Below are 17,110 nucleotides of genomic sequence, written 5' to 3' on the forward strand. Positions count from 1 at the left end.
CTAGAGGTAAAATAAGTATATATGGTAGTAAAGTATGTTAGTTAGGTAGTTTTTCCAAATTGAAATATCTCAACCAGCCTACCTATTGGACCAATAAACCAATGCAAGACCATAAATGGGCCAAATCCAAAAAGTAACTAATTTGTAAAGGAATACTAATTTGTCCGGCCCATGTACACTAACTAAAAGTTTCCTCTTGAGCCAAATTTAGGTCCAATAAAAATTTCGAACTTTTGGGATAATTTACAAGAATGACTTCGGAAGTAGGTAGTCTTAAACTATTGACCCCACTTATTTCATAGACTAAACTTTAAGTTTAATACTATACTTTTCACTTTGAAAGTTTGTCCACGGATCAAAAGGGGTTAAAAGTTCACGATCACTCATTTTCTAAAGTCATTGGGTGTAATTTCGTGAACCTTTTTAGAGTGCAATAGTGTATGCTACTTTGATCAAAATCAACTTTAAATTAACACATGTTTTAAAACGCAAGTTCTAGATAATATTTTTGATATATGTCAAAAAGTTTTACGTTCTTTTTTAAAACTTTGTGCTTAATCTAATATGATGCAACGTATATGCAAGAGATAAAAGGAGGTGGAGCTTTCTTCTTTTCTCCCACATAGTGGACACAACATCATATGTCAATTTCAGTACATGTGAGATGTAGCAATTCTTGTGCAAAGAACACTCTTCGTGAAATTTTTGATTCCGCCAAAGGAGTTGGAGCTTTCTTCTTTTCTTCCACAGAGTGGACACAACATCATATGTCAATTTCAGTACATGTGAGATGTAGCAATTCTTGTGCAAAGAACACTCTTCGTGAAATTTCTGATTCCGCCAAAGGAGTTGGAGCTTTCTTTCTTTTCTCCCACAGAGTGGACACAACATCATATGTCAATTTCATTTCATGTGAGATGTAGTGTAAACATCAACCCAAAAAGTCTTGGAAAGTTGCATTCAATATATTTAAAAATAAATAAAAATAATTCAAACAATCTCTTTCAAATTCTGTTAGCAGCCAACACAGTGATTATTAAGTGATCAGCTTGCTAGATCACTTAATTAATTTATTTGATACATTAATTCTGATTAGCTTGTTCATATATTCAAAGACTTCTTTTATGTGATTAAGCAATATATATTTTATGACAAATTCCTTGTTTATTTTATTAAATCAACGTGATCTACTAGGATATACATCGTCTTAAGTACTTTCTTGGATTGTATTAAACCTATGTTGCTCAAATTCTTGAAAAATACTGTCCAATATACACTATATAGCAACGTCAATTAAAACACAATCATTTCTCTAGAAAATTTGTATGTGAAATTTTGTATTGAAACATGATCTATTCAGAATTTTAAACGTTGAAAAAAAAAACTCTTTCATTCATTATTATCAAAATCATGAACACAAAGGATATATATATATGTACGAATCGTACAATATGGTTGCGAAGTTAGAATTTTTATCTTGATGGCTCGAGAACTTATATATATAGTTCTGAGTTTCTATATTATAGCTACTATATATAGGTTCATATATATTATTGTTATTATTATCTGTAAGATTTGAGAACAGCCCCGCAGAAGCAACAAACAATAGCCTTCCAAGATTTCCAGTAAAATGGAACGTAACAAAATCTGGTAGCGGTCCGCATATGAGCAACTTGAGCTCCGTGGCCGCAACGTGAACACGAACCGGCCACGGGCTTACTCTGCCTCATCATCTTCTTCTGATCCACCAAAAAGCAAAAACAAACCATCGTATCGTATTATATTGTATCGATCGATCAAATTAGAGAAGTAGAGAATTTAGCAACTTTTCCACCAAGAAACGTAATTGTTGTTTGAAATTTGAATGATTCCAAAATAATTTCATATGTGGTATATATAGTAGTACATGTGTACATAAAATTATTTATGAAGGGTCCACGTTAACCGGCTTAGATATGGGCGTCAGCGTGGAAGGGAGTTATTAATTAGACAGGCTTTGTGATCAGGTCAATGTCCAAATTCAGTTTCCAACTTAATGGATCATTGCCACGTGTACGTGGGAACTCTACGATATTGTTGGGGTTTGAACGTATCATACATTCGTGTCTTTACTTTTTCATATTTTTAATGATCCTTTTAGACTGATCGTTAATTTAGGATAGAAGGTTGTGTTTTATTTTGTTTTTCACCCGATGTTCGATGTCCACATTGGAGCCCGACTAAATCAGGATTCGCGCTAGGAAGTCCCACATTGGGGGTAAAGCGCTCCCTAACAAAGGCGACTTCATACCCAAGAGGGTTCGAACCCGAGACCTCTTGGTTAAGGATGAAGGAGTACTTACCACTCCACCACGACCCTTGTTGGTAGAAGAAGGTTGTGTTAAGATCTCAAGTAAGTACTGCAGTACTTCTTTAAAAACATACTAAATAAGCACTTTTGATTTCTTATAAGTCTGGTCAGGTTATAAGTCAATATTACATAAATAATACACTCTCTCTCTCTCTCAATATATATATACCTTTAGTTTTTACATTATTATGTTAAATTGACATGTTATTGCTATATTTTTATTGTTACCCTATTAGATTTGATTTGAAAAATTACTTGTTGTAAGTTGAATCTGATATTATGGAAATTATATACGTTGAAAAATTCTTTTTTATTATACGGTTCATGTACTTGAACATGCAGGTATAGTTAAGGTGTGGGTAAGTGCCATGTGTCCATTTTACAGTTGGGATGCTTTTATTCTTGTGATTTAATGCAGGACCTTTTTTTCTACTTAAAACTCCAATTGGACGCCTCCAAGTTCAACTTATCTTTTACGTTCTACGTTATACAAATTAAAAAAGTGATGTCCATCCCTAATAAAATATTTCTATCATATAATAAAATAATACATGTCGAACACAATAGCGACAAGAGCATGCATAATGATTTTTCGAAAATTATTTAATAGTAATAATATAATATTTATATTTATAACCAACAATTTATATAAGGAAAAATTACTAAAGATTTTAACAACACTACGTTTCCAGTTACACAAAATTGAGAAGGCCCAAAGTTTATTCAGAGACGTGTGCTAGTTTTCTTATTGGGCCATTATGTTTAAGGCCCGTGTCTTTGTAAAGAACAGTTAGCCAGTGTATATGTAAATATTTTGTCTATTTTTCCATATTCTTTTCTCTTCATATAAATAGTCTGAATGGAATTTTTTAGCAATTTCAACTTCATGTTTCCAAGTTGTAGAGAACAATCCGAACTAAGCCATTTTTTTCAGATTCATTTGCCTTATAACCTTGCTTCCCGTTGTAATAATTATTAATATATATTGTAGCAGAAAATAATAAATAAAAACGCGGGTACAAACAAACTTGAAGGAAGGAATTAGAATCAAATTTGGATGATCAACTTTCCCACCCCAACACTGACTCAACTAGGAGTGAGTTTGCATATTTAGTAAACAGAAAGAGAGAAACTTTCTTTTGGCTCGATTTATTATGATGAATCAAATAAAGGCACTAGTAGAGTTTAAATGCTCTTCAAAAGAGTTTAACATGTAAATGTGGTTAATTCCATTGTGCCCAAGCTATTATTACGAAAATTGACGAATATAACCAATTATCTTTAAGAATTTCATCTTTAGATAAAAAATTTCAAGTTGAAAGTTGTGTGTTGTCAAAATATTGAGTTTAAATAGCTAGTAGGTAGAGAAAGATATAAGTGATGTTTTTAAGTCTTACGTGAGTTTTGAGATTTTGATTTAGTGGTAAGAGCACAACAAGTGATATATGAGTTAGACGTACGTCGTCACATGTTCGATTCTTGTTGCAAATAAAAGTCTAATAGTTAAGTAGAGACAGACACATTAATATCAGAAACAAGTCCATCATTCATCAAATTTTAAATCGTGCCCCACTAGAACTCGAGAAATTCTCTATTATATATATGGAAAAATATATATTTTCTTTATGTATTATATAAGTTACCTAATTAATTACAGAGACTATAAAATTCATGAGCTTTGATTGTTTTTTCTGATTGCTTTTACCTCAATAAAACAAATGGGTATTATATTGCATGTGCTGTCCCAATTTAATTGAGTAATAGAAACATGAACATGTGCTATGAGGTAATCCTGCCATGTAATTTTTGGTTCCACAACTGCAATTTTTGTCACACATTTAATTTTGTCTTTAATTTGGCTTCACATGCAATACAACTTTTCTTTTTATGATTGAAAAAAATCGAAGTGTATAGATATATTATATGAAAGTTACTTTAATTTGTCTAAGTTGTAACTCTCACATTTGTTGTAAAATAAATTAAGAGAATGTTAATATTTCTTTTGAAAAGAATCATCATTACGTACATTGTCTTCTCAATATGTTTAATGAAGGTTCGTTTGAGTGTGAAGAAAGTAAGACAAATGAAGTGTTACATATAAGACTCACGAAGGTACCATAATATTTCGGAATCAATGAAAAGCAGTTTCAGAATTTGAATTTTACAGGTTTAAAATATTACTGAATTCACTTACTGTTTGAATTATTGAATTTGAAAATTTAGTATTTATGGATATATATTAAAAAAATTTCATATATATACATACAAACTTAGAGTAAAAAATATTAAGTTCAATTCGTAATTAATATTGTGCATCAGTCGACGGAATCACATGACTTTTTTTTAATTATTATGCTTTTGTACTAAATGGATTACCGTATATCTCGGGACTTTATGTGTACTATGGTCTATGGGTGTAAAAAACTAAAAATTATGAGACAAAATTATGTCATTTATGTAAAGATTTTTTATGATATGGATGGATTGATCACTTGGTAATTAAACTAGTAGCTAATCCACCTTTCATATAGGTTTAAAATATATGTTTGGGTCGTTTGGATCCGTATCTGGTAAAAGTGGTAGTCTGATTATCCTCACACCCAAGCAATTTGTACTAATGTTTTAATGTCGTCTTATAATTAATTCTCAATCCTCTTCACCGAGATACCTTTAAAGAACTATATTTTTTTTTCTATTCGGATGAAGTTTGAAATTCACCTATAAATTCTAAAGAATCAGAATTGAATATCTTATCATGTATAAACATATGATAAGAATGCTCATAGTATGAAAATTTTCTACACTATCAATATATATAACTTAAATCAGGTATTACGATGACCTTATTATTTGACTAGAACATGTTTGACATAAAGTACATACTATATATGTATCATATTGAGGCAAACAAATAATAAATCTTGAAATTCAAAACTTGTTAGTACAAGGAAACCCTCCCTAGATACTAGGTTTTTTTAGAGGGTCTATCTAATATTGACTATATTGGATTTGAATAATGGATTTGGTCATCATATGGAGACCTTGCACATTCAATATCTGACCTAGCTACACATCACCAATTTTTGCCCATTTCTAAAGCATGCATGGACTTTGCTTAGATCCTAGTATATTTTAGATCACACATCTTCTTTTGCCTACCTATATTTATAATTTTAAAGATCACAATGTGTTAGCCTATTAATTCATTTTGAGGATTTAGCATGTTCCTTGTGTAGTATTTTGTTTGGAGGGCAAATATATAGTTCTTCAAATCGATAAAATATTGGACTATCGTAAAATGTATGTTTACTAATAATTAGCTCATAATCTATTTTTAAAAATAGTATTTTCAGTTTGTTTTATGATCTTTAGACCGTGATAAAAAAGGTCCATAAGTTACAAAAAAAACATTCATTGAAATTCACTATATATATGGCTAGGGACAACCAATGAAAAAATTATAACCTTGTCATAAAAATAATATATCGCATAATCTAAAAGATTGGTTTCATAAAAAATATTTATAATAATAAAATATTACTCATTACAGTGAATAACTATTATAAAAAGGTTTGACGGTATTAAATATATAACCTCCCAAATTTTGACATGTCTGTCATTGGACACAAGAAGACAAGAGAAAAATTAAATGCTTATTAAGTCAGTTTTATCTTGTTCTTAGCACCTAAATAGGGAAAAATGATATTGTAATTAATGTAATTAAATGATATAATATCATTTATGTGATCTTAATGGAACAACTGGATGCATAATATTTAATCTATTAGTATATAATTATAGGAAGTGCTAAATTGCCAGAAAATTTGGCCAGAATTTGACCAGAAAATTAAAAAAATTATAATATTTTTTTATTTTAAAACAAACTGATCTTTTTTCCATTTTTTAGTTAAAAATGTATTTAAGTTAAAAGGGTAAAAATATTTAAAAAGTTAAAATAACATAGAAAAACTATCATTCTAGCCAAATTCTGGCCAAATATCACGTATTGTTACTTTTTATGATGAATATAATTTGATGTTTCCTCCTCCCAAATTTAACTATGAATGAAAACATGTTAACATTTAATAGGTAAATGACCTATAATCCTATATTAATGAAATATTCCACTTTTATAACATGAGTAAATTTTCATATGAACTAGCACACGTAAATAGTCACATTTGATTTAATGAAATTTTCCCTTTTCGACCAAAAAATATATGAGTAGATTCATTTTTAGTAAAAGAAAATACTATCTCCGTCCACTTTAATTGTCATAGTTTCCTTTTTTAGAATCAAACTATAATAACTTTGATTAACATTTTACGATGTATTCGTCATCATATTGATATGCAAAAAAATGGAATTTACAATACTTTTCGTATAATTTTTGAATGTTTAAATTTTTTGTTTAAAATATCGAATTATTAACTTTGAAAATTAGTCAAATTGACTTTCAAAAAATGCTACATGACAATTAAAAGTGAACACGGGAGTATTAACTAGCTTGGGCATCAAATGTTATTTCAATTTTCTACCTACTGTTCGTTAAACTTCAATATTTTGAAATGTCAGTGAAATAATGATTTTTACTCCATAATTTCAAATTTCACACAAAAAAAAATCTTTATTAAAACTAATACCAAAGAAAAAATTTCAAACTTTTATATTAGTCTTTTGGTATAATATATAATTATGTTCTTTAACGTAGTATGCACAAAGTATACATACTTATATTATCATAAAATTAAACAAGTAAATACGCATATTAAACTGACAAATTATGTGAGATGATGCATCATATATGACAAATTGCATGAGATGCATGCATTAAATTACATAAAAGACATACTGTCTTATGTGATTTATATGACAAATCACGTAAGATGCATGGCAAATTACGTGAAATGCGTCCATTCTGCATAATAAATTATGTGAAATTAATACGTTCTATATAGTAAATCGCGTGAAATACATGCATTATATGTGACAAATCGTGTGAACATGCTCTTTTATCCTCTTTTTTTTATGCCTCTTTATATTTCAACCAAATATAATAGTATCTTATTAGTTGATGATTGGGCACTTACAATTACTGGGATACAGAGAGGCATTTCTTGTCTTTTTATGTGTGTTTTTCCTACCAACTAGTAAAATTCTAAGTTTTTGGATAGGATCGTGTATTTCACTTTGGACTTTTTATCATCACCTTCTCGGTCCATAAATTAAAAAATCGAAAATAGAATTTTTAATTTATAAATTTTGAGTAGTAACATTTTTTATATAATATCAAATTAAAATTAAAATTATTGAATTCTATCAAATACGTAATCACTAAAGTGATGTATATTCATTGCACCAAAAAGAAAAAGGTATTGGAAAAACTTTTCCATTGTGATTAAAACAAGAGCTGAAAAAGGGAAAAAAAAGATAATTTTATGCATAATAAATATTCTACTAGGAAATTAAAGCACCGTCAAATATAAAAAAGAAAAAAAGAAAAAAAAAAGACCTATTCTAAAAAATATCCCCATCAACACTTTAGGTCAATTTTTAGCCATTCCCTCGTTCTTCATCTTTATAATCCATTATCTCTATTTTAAATTCTTACTACAATACTCTATCCGTCCGTCCATATTTTACTGAACATTTGATTGAATATGAAGTTTTAAATAGATTTTTTTTATAACTTGTATATTTCCCAACAAGTTATAAATATTTATATGATTTTGCTTTGTTTTCTAATTCAACGTTCAGTATTTGATATTCGAATCAGAGCTCAAGAAATTCGACTTTTTGGCCTCATATATGACAACTAAATGGATAAGTGGATTTTAGTAGAGTTTTTTTTTTCATTGTCAAAGGTCGAATTCAAATTTATGATCCATCCTATCACAATTTTACATAGTTAAAAGTTGAAGAAATATATTGCGAAATTTAAATCAATACTTACTTATTTGAGACGGACTAAAAAATACATATCATAAATTTTTTTAAGCGGCGACAGAATCAGAATTTTTACTGAGAGGGTTTAAAATTTAAAGAAGTAAACACAAAAACTAGCTAAAAGGGTTCAACATCTATACTATATACATAAAAAATAATTTTAATTATATATATAAATAATATAATTTTCTATCGAAAGAAATTTGGATGAACCCAGCTAGATCCGCTCCCCACTCCGAGTGATAAATGTTGAAGGAAAAGAATAAATCAAATGTACTATTTCCTCCGAATGACGAAAAAGCCCTTGTATGAGCTCCTTAATATAATGCACGAATCATGCAAGGAAGGCTGAATTTGTCTTATGGCGCAATGCGTGTTGAAAAAAGTGGCATCTTATAATAAAAAAATTCTCATAAATAATTAATTAAATTTAACGGAGAAGAAAAGTGATAACGAAATTGAAACCGAGTGATATCACTGATACTAAAGCGTAAAGATACATTACAGGATATATTATTTTTTTAAAGTAAAGAAAAGAATTGAGGAATATTTTGAAGTTTGAATAAGTTATATTATAATTAATTCAATCTATTTTGGTTCGTTCAATTTAATCAATTTTAAAAGTTAGACTGACCTGTTAAAAAAATTTATAAATTGTATATGTAACTATAAAGAAAAATTATATTAAGTACTTTAATTAAATTATAAAAATATAAACAAATAAATTAAAATTTAGTAAGAATTGTAATTCATTGTTTAGCTTATTTTTACAATGAAATTGCACAAATTACCCTTCAAATGTTTTTTTTTAAAAATCTTTTAGCAATCAAATTTATGTCATGCAGTGAAATTAAGTTTTTTAGGGTAAAAGTCATGCGGAATATAACGATAAGATATTATAACACAAAATGGAAATAAAGGCACAAATGACCCCATTTAACCCATTTCATTTCAATATTCCAAATAACTTTTGTTTGAATGTAAATCCGTACATTTATTATTTTAATTCGTTTAAATTTAATCAAATTAAATTTGCTCCTTTTAGCACCCTTGCTTGAAACTTTTTTTTTTTTGGTTTGAATATTGAAGAAGTAAGTTATGACTTGGCTCCTAAAGCATATTGTTAAAGAAGATTGCAATAATAAGATATAATAATTTTGTTTATCCTTGTTTCCTATTGACTAAACAATCCCTTGATTAGCGCAAGTCCCACAATCTTATTTTTCCACAAAATACTTTTAAAATCATCAATGGAATTTCATATTCTCTTGTTGATTTTGACTAATTGCTAACAACATTTTATTAGTATGCTAATAATAATATAATATACCATAACACGATAAAACATGTAAATACAAATTCTATAGTCAAGAAAAGATAGTGCGTAATGGATGAGATTGTTCCTCCTTTAATTAGAAGTTTTGGGTTCGAACTTTGAGTAAATGAGGCCCTATGCAACACAAATCTGAATTAGTCAGACTTCAATATAAATATCAGATATCTGATAAAAAAATGTCTTATATTATGAAGATAAATTGATTATTTCTGATGAACACTGAATTCAACTAAAATTTTAAATTACAATATGCGAGTTAAAATTCTAACTTATAATATTTAAGTTAAAACTATATATATTACTTTGAATTAGGCTTTCATTACCCCTAATTATTACGTGAACAGATGTCTTTACTTTTTTTTTTCTTTTATATTTATAGCAGTTGAACATTGAAACTTTACCTACATTTAAACATAGTTACTCTTTCTTTTTTTTAAAGAAAAAAGAATTAGTACATGATTTGTAGTACATGGGTCCCATAAATTATCAGTGTGAATTTGGACGTTCGATATTTTTCTTTTTCAAAAAAGTAAAAATTGACAGATAACTACATAAATTCTACAAATTTATTTTTCTATAGTAAAAAACATTTGCTAAAATGAATCTAATGCAATCATGATTTATCATTTATCGATACGTGAAAAACTCTCACGATACAAATTAACTCCTTTTCGTTGAAAATTCTTATGATATGAACGTCCACAACACAAAGCATGAAAAGTGATCTTTTCTACTCAAAATACTTGCCGTTTTGGACTAATTAATGGACATACAAGTTAACTAGCATTAGTAATAGGGTGAATTCGATTCAATAATATTTAAGAAAAAAATAAAGTTACGTTTGATATATATTTTATATATATAAAATAAAAAAGAAAAAAAAGGAGGAGGCAGGCCTTTAGGGAATTGATTTTGGATAGTGTAAAGATCAAATCCAACACCTCCATATGGACGACTCTTGTTAAAACTATGGAGTTAGTCACTTAATTTGTCTATTTTTTCAATATTCCTGCCCCACCATCTTCTAAATGGCGTAATCAAAATTTGAAATTTATTATTTGAGTCATTTTAATTATCAAGTTTTTAATTGGATATTTATATAAATATATATCACCCACTAGATTTCTCAATAGTGGTGATGGAACTAAACTCCTTCTACATATTCGGTAAAACTCAATAATTTTAACTAAGATTTTATATTTATGTCTTTAAATCTACTTACATATAATAATAATTATTCTCTATATATTCAACAAAACTCAATAATTATAATTTAGATTCTATATTTATGTTTTTAAATCTACTTACATGTAATAGTAATTATTTTCTACATGTTTGACTAAACTCAATAATTTTACCTGAGATTTTATATTTATGTTTTATTAAATCTACTTACATGTAATAATAATTATTCTCTATATATTCGGTAAAACTCAATAATTATAATTTAGATTCTATATTTATGTTTTTAAATCTACTTACATGTAATAGTAATTATTTTCTACATGTTTGACTAAACTCAATAATTTTACCTGAGATTTTATATTTATGTTTTATTAAATCTACTTACATGTAATAATAATTATTCTCTATATATTCAACAAAACTCAATAATTATAATTTAGATTCTATATTTATGTTTTTAAATCTACTTACATGTAATATTAATTGTTTTCTACATGTTTGACTAAACTCAATAATTTTAATTGATATTTTATATTTATGTTTAAAGATCTACTTAAATGTAATAATAATTATTTTTAACCTCCCTTCGTTTTAATTTAATTGTTCTGGTCTTACATTAAAGATACATTATTGCATGTATTTTAATTTTCATGATATTAAAAATTAAGATTAAAAAGTTGTCAAAAAGTCAAAACAAGAAAAAAAAACATTAATTTTCTAAACCAATTAAAAGGAAATAAGACAAACAAATTGAAATAATGAAATATATTTTAATTTTTCAGAACTTGTAAATTCAAAATCTTTAACTCCGCCTATTTCATAGTATTAAATACTAGATCTAAGCAAATACTCCGGCTATTTCATAGTAAATACATATAAGATCTAAGCAAAAAATATATTAAATGCATACTTAATATTATAACTCCATCTCTATCCGACCCGATCCATACCCAACAACTCTGCGTTTGTGCATATATAAATACAGTATGAATTAGAACAAACCCCACACAGCACTGGGCACTGGTAACAACTTGTTCATCAAAAGAGCACTCTCCATTATCTGACGAATCAATCAAACAAACAAACGCGGCATTACATCACCATTATTAATACTCATTTCATCCATCAGAATTTGAAAATCTGACATCGTGCTGTATACTAACTCTTTGTCTAATTGCTTCGGGATCTGATAAAATCACCGTACGTTGCTGTTAATCACTGTTTGTTTGTTCGTTTTCTATTCTTTTTGGTTTATAGTGACAGAAATGTTAATGGTTTTTTTTTTTTTTAACAGATTTTTGCAGATTTTTGAAGTTTCTATGGCGAATTGTTAATTAAGCTAAGAATGGGGAAAGCTGGTAGAGATTGGGGACAGATCTATTCAATTTACGGTGTTGATGATTGGCAAACCCCGATATTTCTGCTAATTTATGCTATCTTCTTCTCTATACTGTCTGTGATTTTTCTAGTTTATTTCGAACCTATCTGCTATTTCTTCCACCATTTCTTACCTGGCCTAAGCTCAGCTCGTTTCGCCGCCGGATTCACCGGTTCCGTCACTGCACTCTCCGCCGTTTGCCTTTTCTACGCCGCCGGCAACATTTTTTACTCCTCCGTTTCGCTTCACTGGGAAATGGCACAGAGGATGGTGAACGCCGTTGGTGATTGGTCTTCCGTTAAGCATGCTCTTGACCTTGGCTGTGGCCGTGGGATCCTCCTCAACGCCGTCGCTCTACAGCTGAAGAAATCCGGGTCATCCGGTCGGGTCGTCGGGTTACATCCAACACCGACTTGTTCTCTCTCTACTCTCCGAACTGCCGGGATTGAAGGTGTTCAGGAGTACGTCACGTGCCGGTCAGGTGACCCGAGAAAACTTCCGTTCAGTGATAATTACTTCGACGTGGTGGCGTCGGCGGCGTTTGTACACACGGTGGGGAAGGAGTTCGGGCAGAAAACGGCGGTAGCGGCGGCGGAGAGGATGAGGGTGTTGGGGGAGGTGGTGAGGGTGCTGAAACCCGGCGGCGTTGGGGTGGTGTGGGATCTGGTGCACGCGCCGGAGTACGTGAAGAGACTGCAGGAATTGAAGATGGAGGATATTCGGGTTTCGGAGCGGGTCACGGCGTTTATGGTCAACAGCCACGTCATCGTATTCAACAAGCCAAGTCAGCATTTTGTGGGACCCAATGAAGTTAGACTGGATTGGAGACTCAACAATCTTTGTTGATAAAATTGCAAAATATATAACATATGAATATGAAAGTGATAATAGCATAAGTAATGGGTACTGTTTTCTACTTTTTTAATTTTGTAGGGGCCTATATGACAATCTGGAGAAGCAAAGTGGACCCAGATGCAATTAATGATAGTAGTAGTAATATCTACTAGATTAGTTCAAATTTGGAAAATTAAGAAAAATGACATATATAGAGAATGTAATTTTCCCCATTTTGATGAGGAAATCTGAAATTGCTCTTCTTTATATGGTGATATATATGATAATCTATTGTCATTTGTACATAATGTTTTTGATATATAAGTTTAATTAATATTTCTAAATTGCTCTACTAATTGGTATTATATTATGTGAGAATAAATATTTCATATAAACCTGACAAGTAAATATAATCAAACACATTATTAAACATTTTGATTCGAGAAAAACATCTGACTTCTTGAAACAACTCAAACGAGTAGAACAATTATTCTAAATCACATGAGTATATTAAGTTACGAAGTTGGAAAGATTTGATTTTATAATTTAGGGATAAATGTCTGAATTATATCCCAACTTTGGTCGTATTTGCTGTTGCGATACTAAACTTTCATAAGGACCTATTACCTCCCTAGACTATTTAATACCGTATTTTTTACCCCTTGAACTATTTAATAGTGTATTTTAAAGGTATATATGTGCCCACGTGGACACATTACTATTTATAATTTTGCATTATTTTTTATGTCCACGTGGGCAAATATATATGTTTAAAATATGGTATCAAATACTCTAGAGAAGTAATAGGTCCTCATGAAAGTTTAGTATCGTAACAGCAAATCCGACCAAAGTTGAAGTATTTTTCAGACTCTTATCCCTATAATTTATTATATATGTTATTTTAGTTAATTATGACCTTTCTCATTCCTCTATTCGTAAAGTGGACATACAAGACTTATTTGCATCTATATTAGCTTTGATGAATAGAGTTATATATTACATGTTGTTGATAAAAGATAACATATATCTCATGAAATTAGTCAAAATATGTGAAAGTTGACTCTAACACAAAGTAAATGGACACACAAGATTATTACTTCCTTAGAAAGGTGTTAAACATAATGGTTTAAAGTATCAAATGTCTAGTTGAAATCTAAACTTTATTTTATTTTGAAGTCATATTATTAGGATGAAGAATTATTATTTTTGGGTAAATAAGTGAGGCTTGGAGTTGTTGGGGGGTCATTATCGTACGTATAGTAGAAAAAGAAATGACTTCAATGAAAATTTAAAAATAATTGTGGACCTGAAAATCATTAGTGGTAAATTTAGATTTTAGAAGTGTACGTGGAAATAAGTTAGTTAGCAAATATTAAATTCTACCAGTCCTCCTGTCTACCAGCATTTGCAAAATTCTATATTTCAAATCTTGACTTTTATGACTTTTTTCCATTTTTGTTAGCCAGTTATTAATTTATGTGATAATATTTGATCAGATATAAAATAATAATAATAATAATATATTTAATATAATTTGTAAGTGAGATTTGAAAAAAATAACATGTTTCGAACCTTTTATTGTGAAACGTAGAGAGAATATTTTTAATCGACTCTTGATACAAAAGATGAGCAGGATATATATGTGTGTATGTGACTATATATTGTAACATTAAGAATAAATTAAATATTTTAAAGATAAATTGTTGTTATATATAAGAATATGTAATTCTTTTTGGGATGTAAAAGAAAAAAAGATACAATTTGATAGGAGAGAGTATAAGATGTGGATAAATAAACCATTAAGAAATTTAAAGCTGACAATTAAATACTATAATTATGATATTCTCTCTATTATTAAATAACAACTACTTTCTGTTTTTTAAAAAATAATAATTATGTGGACTATTTTGAAAAGAAGACGGTCCTGATTAAAACAGATTTCATTTTCACGCCTTACATTTAAAATTTATAATTAAGAAAGGATGAATACTAACACTACATCACAACTTTGTAAATGTAGCTGAAATTTAAATCAACTAATTATTCTCAAATGTGATCAAATTAAGCACAAATTATTTTAATAACAAATTAATGTATTGTTCATGGTAGTCAACTTAACACTTATTCTTTAAACAAACTCTCTTCACACTTATTCAATGATCTTTTATCTTATTTGTATTAAGATTTAAAACTTTTTTGTATTCTTTCATTATTTTCTTAAATGCCTCTAACATAATATATATATATGCTCTTAATTTAATCTCTTTATAACTAGACAAGACAATAATTATATATATGTTGACTAATTTGTGCATAGGCTAGTTAATTTTGTCAAACACAAAAGAAAAGAAAAAAACATTTGTCAACAAAATTGACAAAATTTCATTTACTAGGAAAATCATATGAATGGTGAAAATGAAGTTGAATGTTATATTATATTATATATATATATATAGGCCATAGTATCGTAGGACAATAGAATTGGGACCTCTTTTTAATAATAACATGTGGTTAGGTATTTGAATAATTGGATAAAAGGTTGAAAAAAAAGCTAATAGATATAGCAATTGAGGTCCTTGTCTAGTCTCTATCCTACACATATTAGACATTATAAAGAACATTATTTTAGTTCAAAAGTCTTTTCTGCATTTACTCCTTTTGTAGAATGGAATTTGAATGGTAGAGGAGGCTATGTTTGTTTAGAGTGAAGGAAAAAAAAAATCAACTATATTTTTTCGAAAAATAAATGATTTTCTTACTTTTAGTTTCTGGTATTTTGTGAATAAGTGAAAACTATTATCTTATAAGTATTTATATATAATATAGACAAATAGTATGAAGGTTGGGGGTGGGAAGGGGATAATCATCATGAAATGTCACTTGTGGAATTTATTTTTCTTACGTACTCTTATCAAAAAAGTCGTTTTCCTGATATTTAAGGAACCTTTTTTCTTTGAAAATTAAAATTTGACCAATTAAATATGATTTTTTTTAAAAATATTTTGCAATAAATGTATTGATGGAAAGATTTTGCCTAACCTAATTGTTGATAGCACAAATATCTACACCGTTTATTTAAGTGGCATGCACGTAGGTTGCACAATATAATGTTATAATTAATATAAAAATGAAGAAGATCAAATAATGAAATACATATCCTTAGAAACAAATTATATAACAGAAGATTATTATTTTGGTTTTTAAAAAATAAATAAATATAAACCACATAAAATTTTGACTACATGTGAAAGCAAGAGAAACGAATGACTAATGCATACATATATATAGGTCCTACACAACAAAAGAATATTGAAATCGACCCTATATATATATCTTTTCCTCCATAAGAAAAGTTCAAAGTAATGATTTTGAATAAGGGAACTTTAATGGGCATGGCATATAGGATTTTGGTTTTCCACATGGTATTCAATATTCGTTCTGGGACTTAATTAATTTGCATTTGCGTTGAAAAGTTTCATTATGGATCTCTAGCAGATGTGACTCTATATTCAATGCTCAAATCTGAAATCTCTAATTTAAAATGAAAGAATATTACTCCAATTTACTATTTCATTATAACTTTTGGTAGTTCAATATTATGGGCATAACATAGAGTAATAGATAAGTTCAATATTACTATTTCCCTTAGTAGCCTCTTTCCATTTGTATCATTGTATGTATGCTATCAAAGAAAGTAATAAATTGCAATGATAGAAAAATTTAGATGCAATTTGAATTTTTTAGCCTTTATAATATAAAAATAACCTTATTATTGTATTTAAAATACACATCACTCATGACGCTTCGTGACAAATCAAAATCATGAGTGGGACAATGCTTTTGTTTGATAGACGTGTACACAAAATTTAAATTTGATTTTGATAATGGTAGGATAATAACTTTATACGTTAGCAATTCGATTTTACATTTTAATTTTATAAATATTTAGTAAAATATACATAAGATTCAAACAAAATTTACAAAATTCTATTATATTCGCCCGTATCGTTAATGACAAACTAAACCAACTAAAACAACAACAATGATGTTGATTGTAGGTTTGGTAGGATTACAAGGATTT

General features: G+C 28.6%; 2 protein-coding genes across 3 annotated transcripts; one reads left to right on the plus strand and one right to left on the minus strand.

Annotated features, from left to right (window-relative positions):
• Positions 1–1,372: 1,372 nt before the first annotated feature.
• LOC102588630 (uncharacterized) lies at positions 1,373–1,846 on the minus strand. Its single transcript, XM_015314687.1, has one exon. It carries the CDS (start codon positions 1,767–1,769, stop codon positions 1,563–1,565), a length of 207 nt encoding a protein of 68 aa, XP_015170173.1. The 5' UTR covers positions 1,770–1,846; the 3' UTR covers positions 1,373–1,562.
• Positions 1,847–11,806: 9,960 nt separating this feature from the next.
• LOC102588956 (uncharacterized) lies at positions 11,807–13,368 on the plus strand. 2 transcript variants are annotated; one of them, XM_015314704.1, is made up of 2 exons: positions 11,807–12,017; positions 12,112–13,368. In XM_015314704.1, exon 2 carries the CDS (start codon positions 12,163–12,165, stop codon positions 13,039–13,041), a length of 879 nt encoding a protein of 292 aa, XP_015170190.1. In that variant the 5' UTR covers positions 11,807–12,017; positions 12,112–12,162; the 3' UTR covers positions 13,042–13,368. The 2 variants fall into 2 exon arrangements, with proteins under 2 accessions (XP_015170190.1, XP_006360138.1); XM_006360076.2 differs by having other exon boundaries at positions 12,122–13,368.
• The last annotated feature ends 3,742 nt before the right edge of the window (positions 13,369–17,110 follow it).

This window comes from Solanum tuberosum, unplaced genomic scaffold (assembly GCF_000226075.1).
Source record: "Solanum tuberosum cultivar DM 1-3 516 R44 unplaced genomic scaffold, SolTub_3.0 scf00302, whole genome shotgun sequence".
NCBI lineage: Eukaryota > Viridiplantae > Streptophyta > Magnoliopsida > Solanales > Solanaceae > Solanum > Solanum tuberosum.

Excerpts from the sequence above, each read along its gene's own strand:
- LOC102588630 (XM_015314687.1), bottom strand. The coding sequence starts at position 1,769 with ATGGTTTGTTTTTGCTTTTTGGTGGATCAGAAGAAGATGATGAGGCAG.
- LOC102588956 (XM_015314704.1), top strand. The coding sequence starts at position 12,163 with ATGGGGAAAGCTGGTAGAGATTGGGGACAGATCTATTCAATTTACGGT.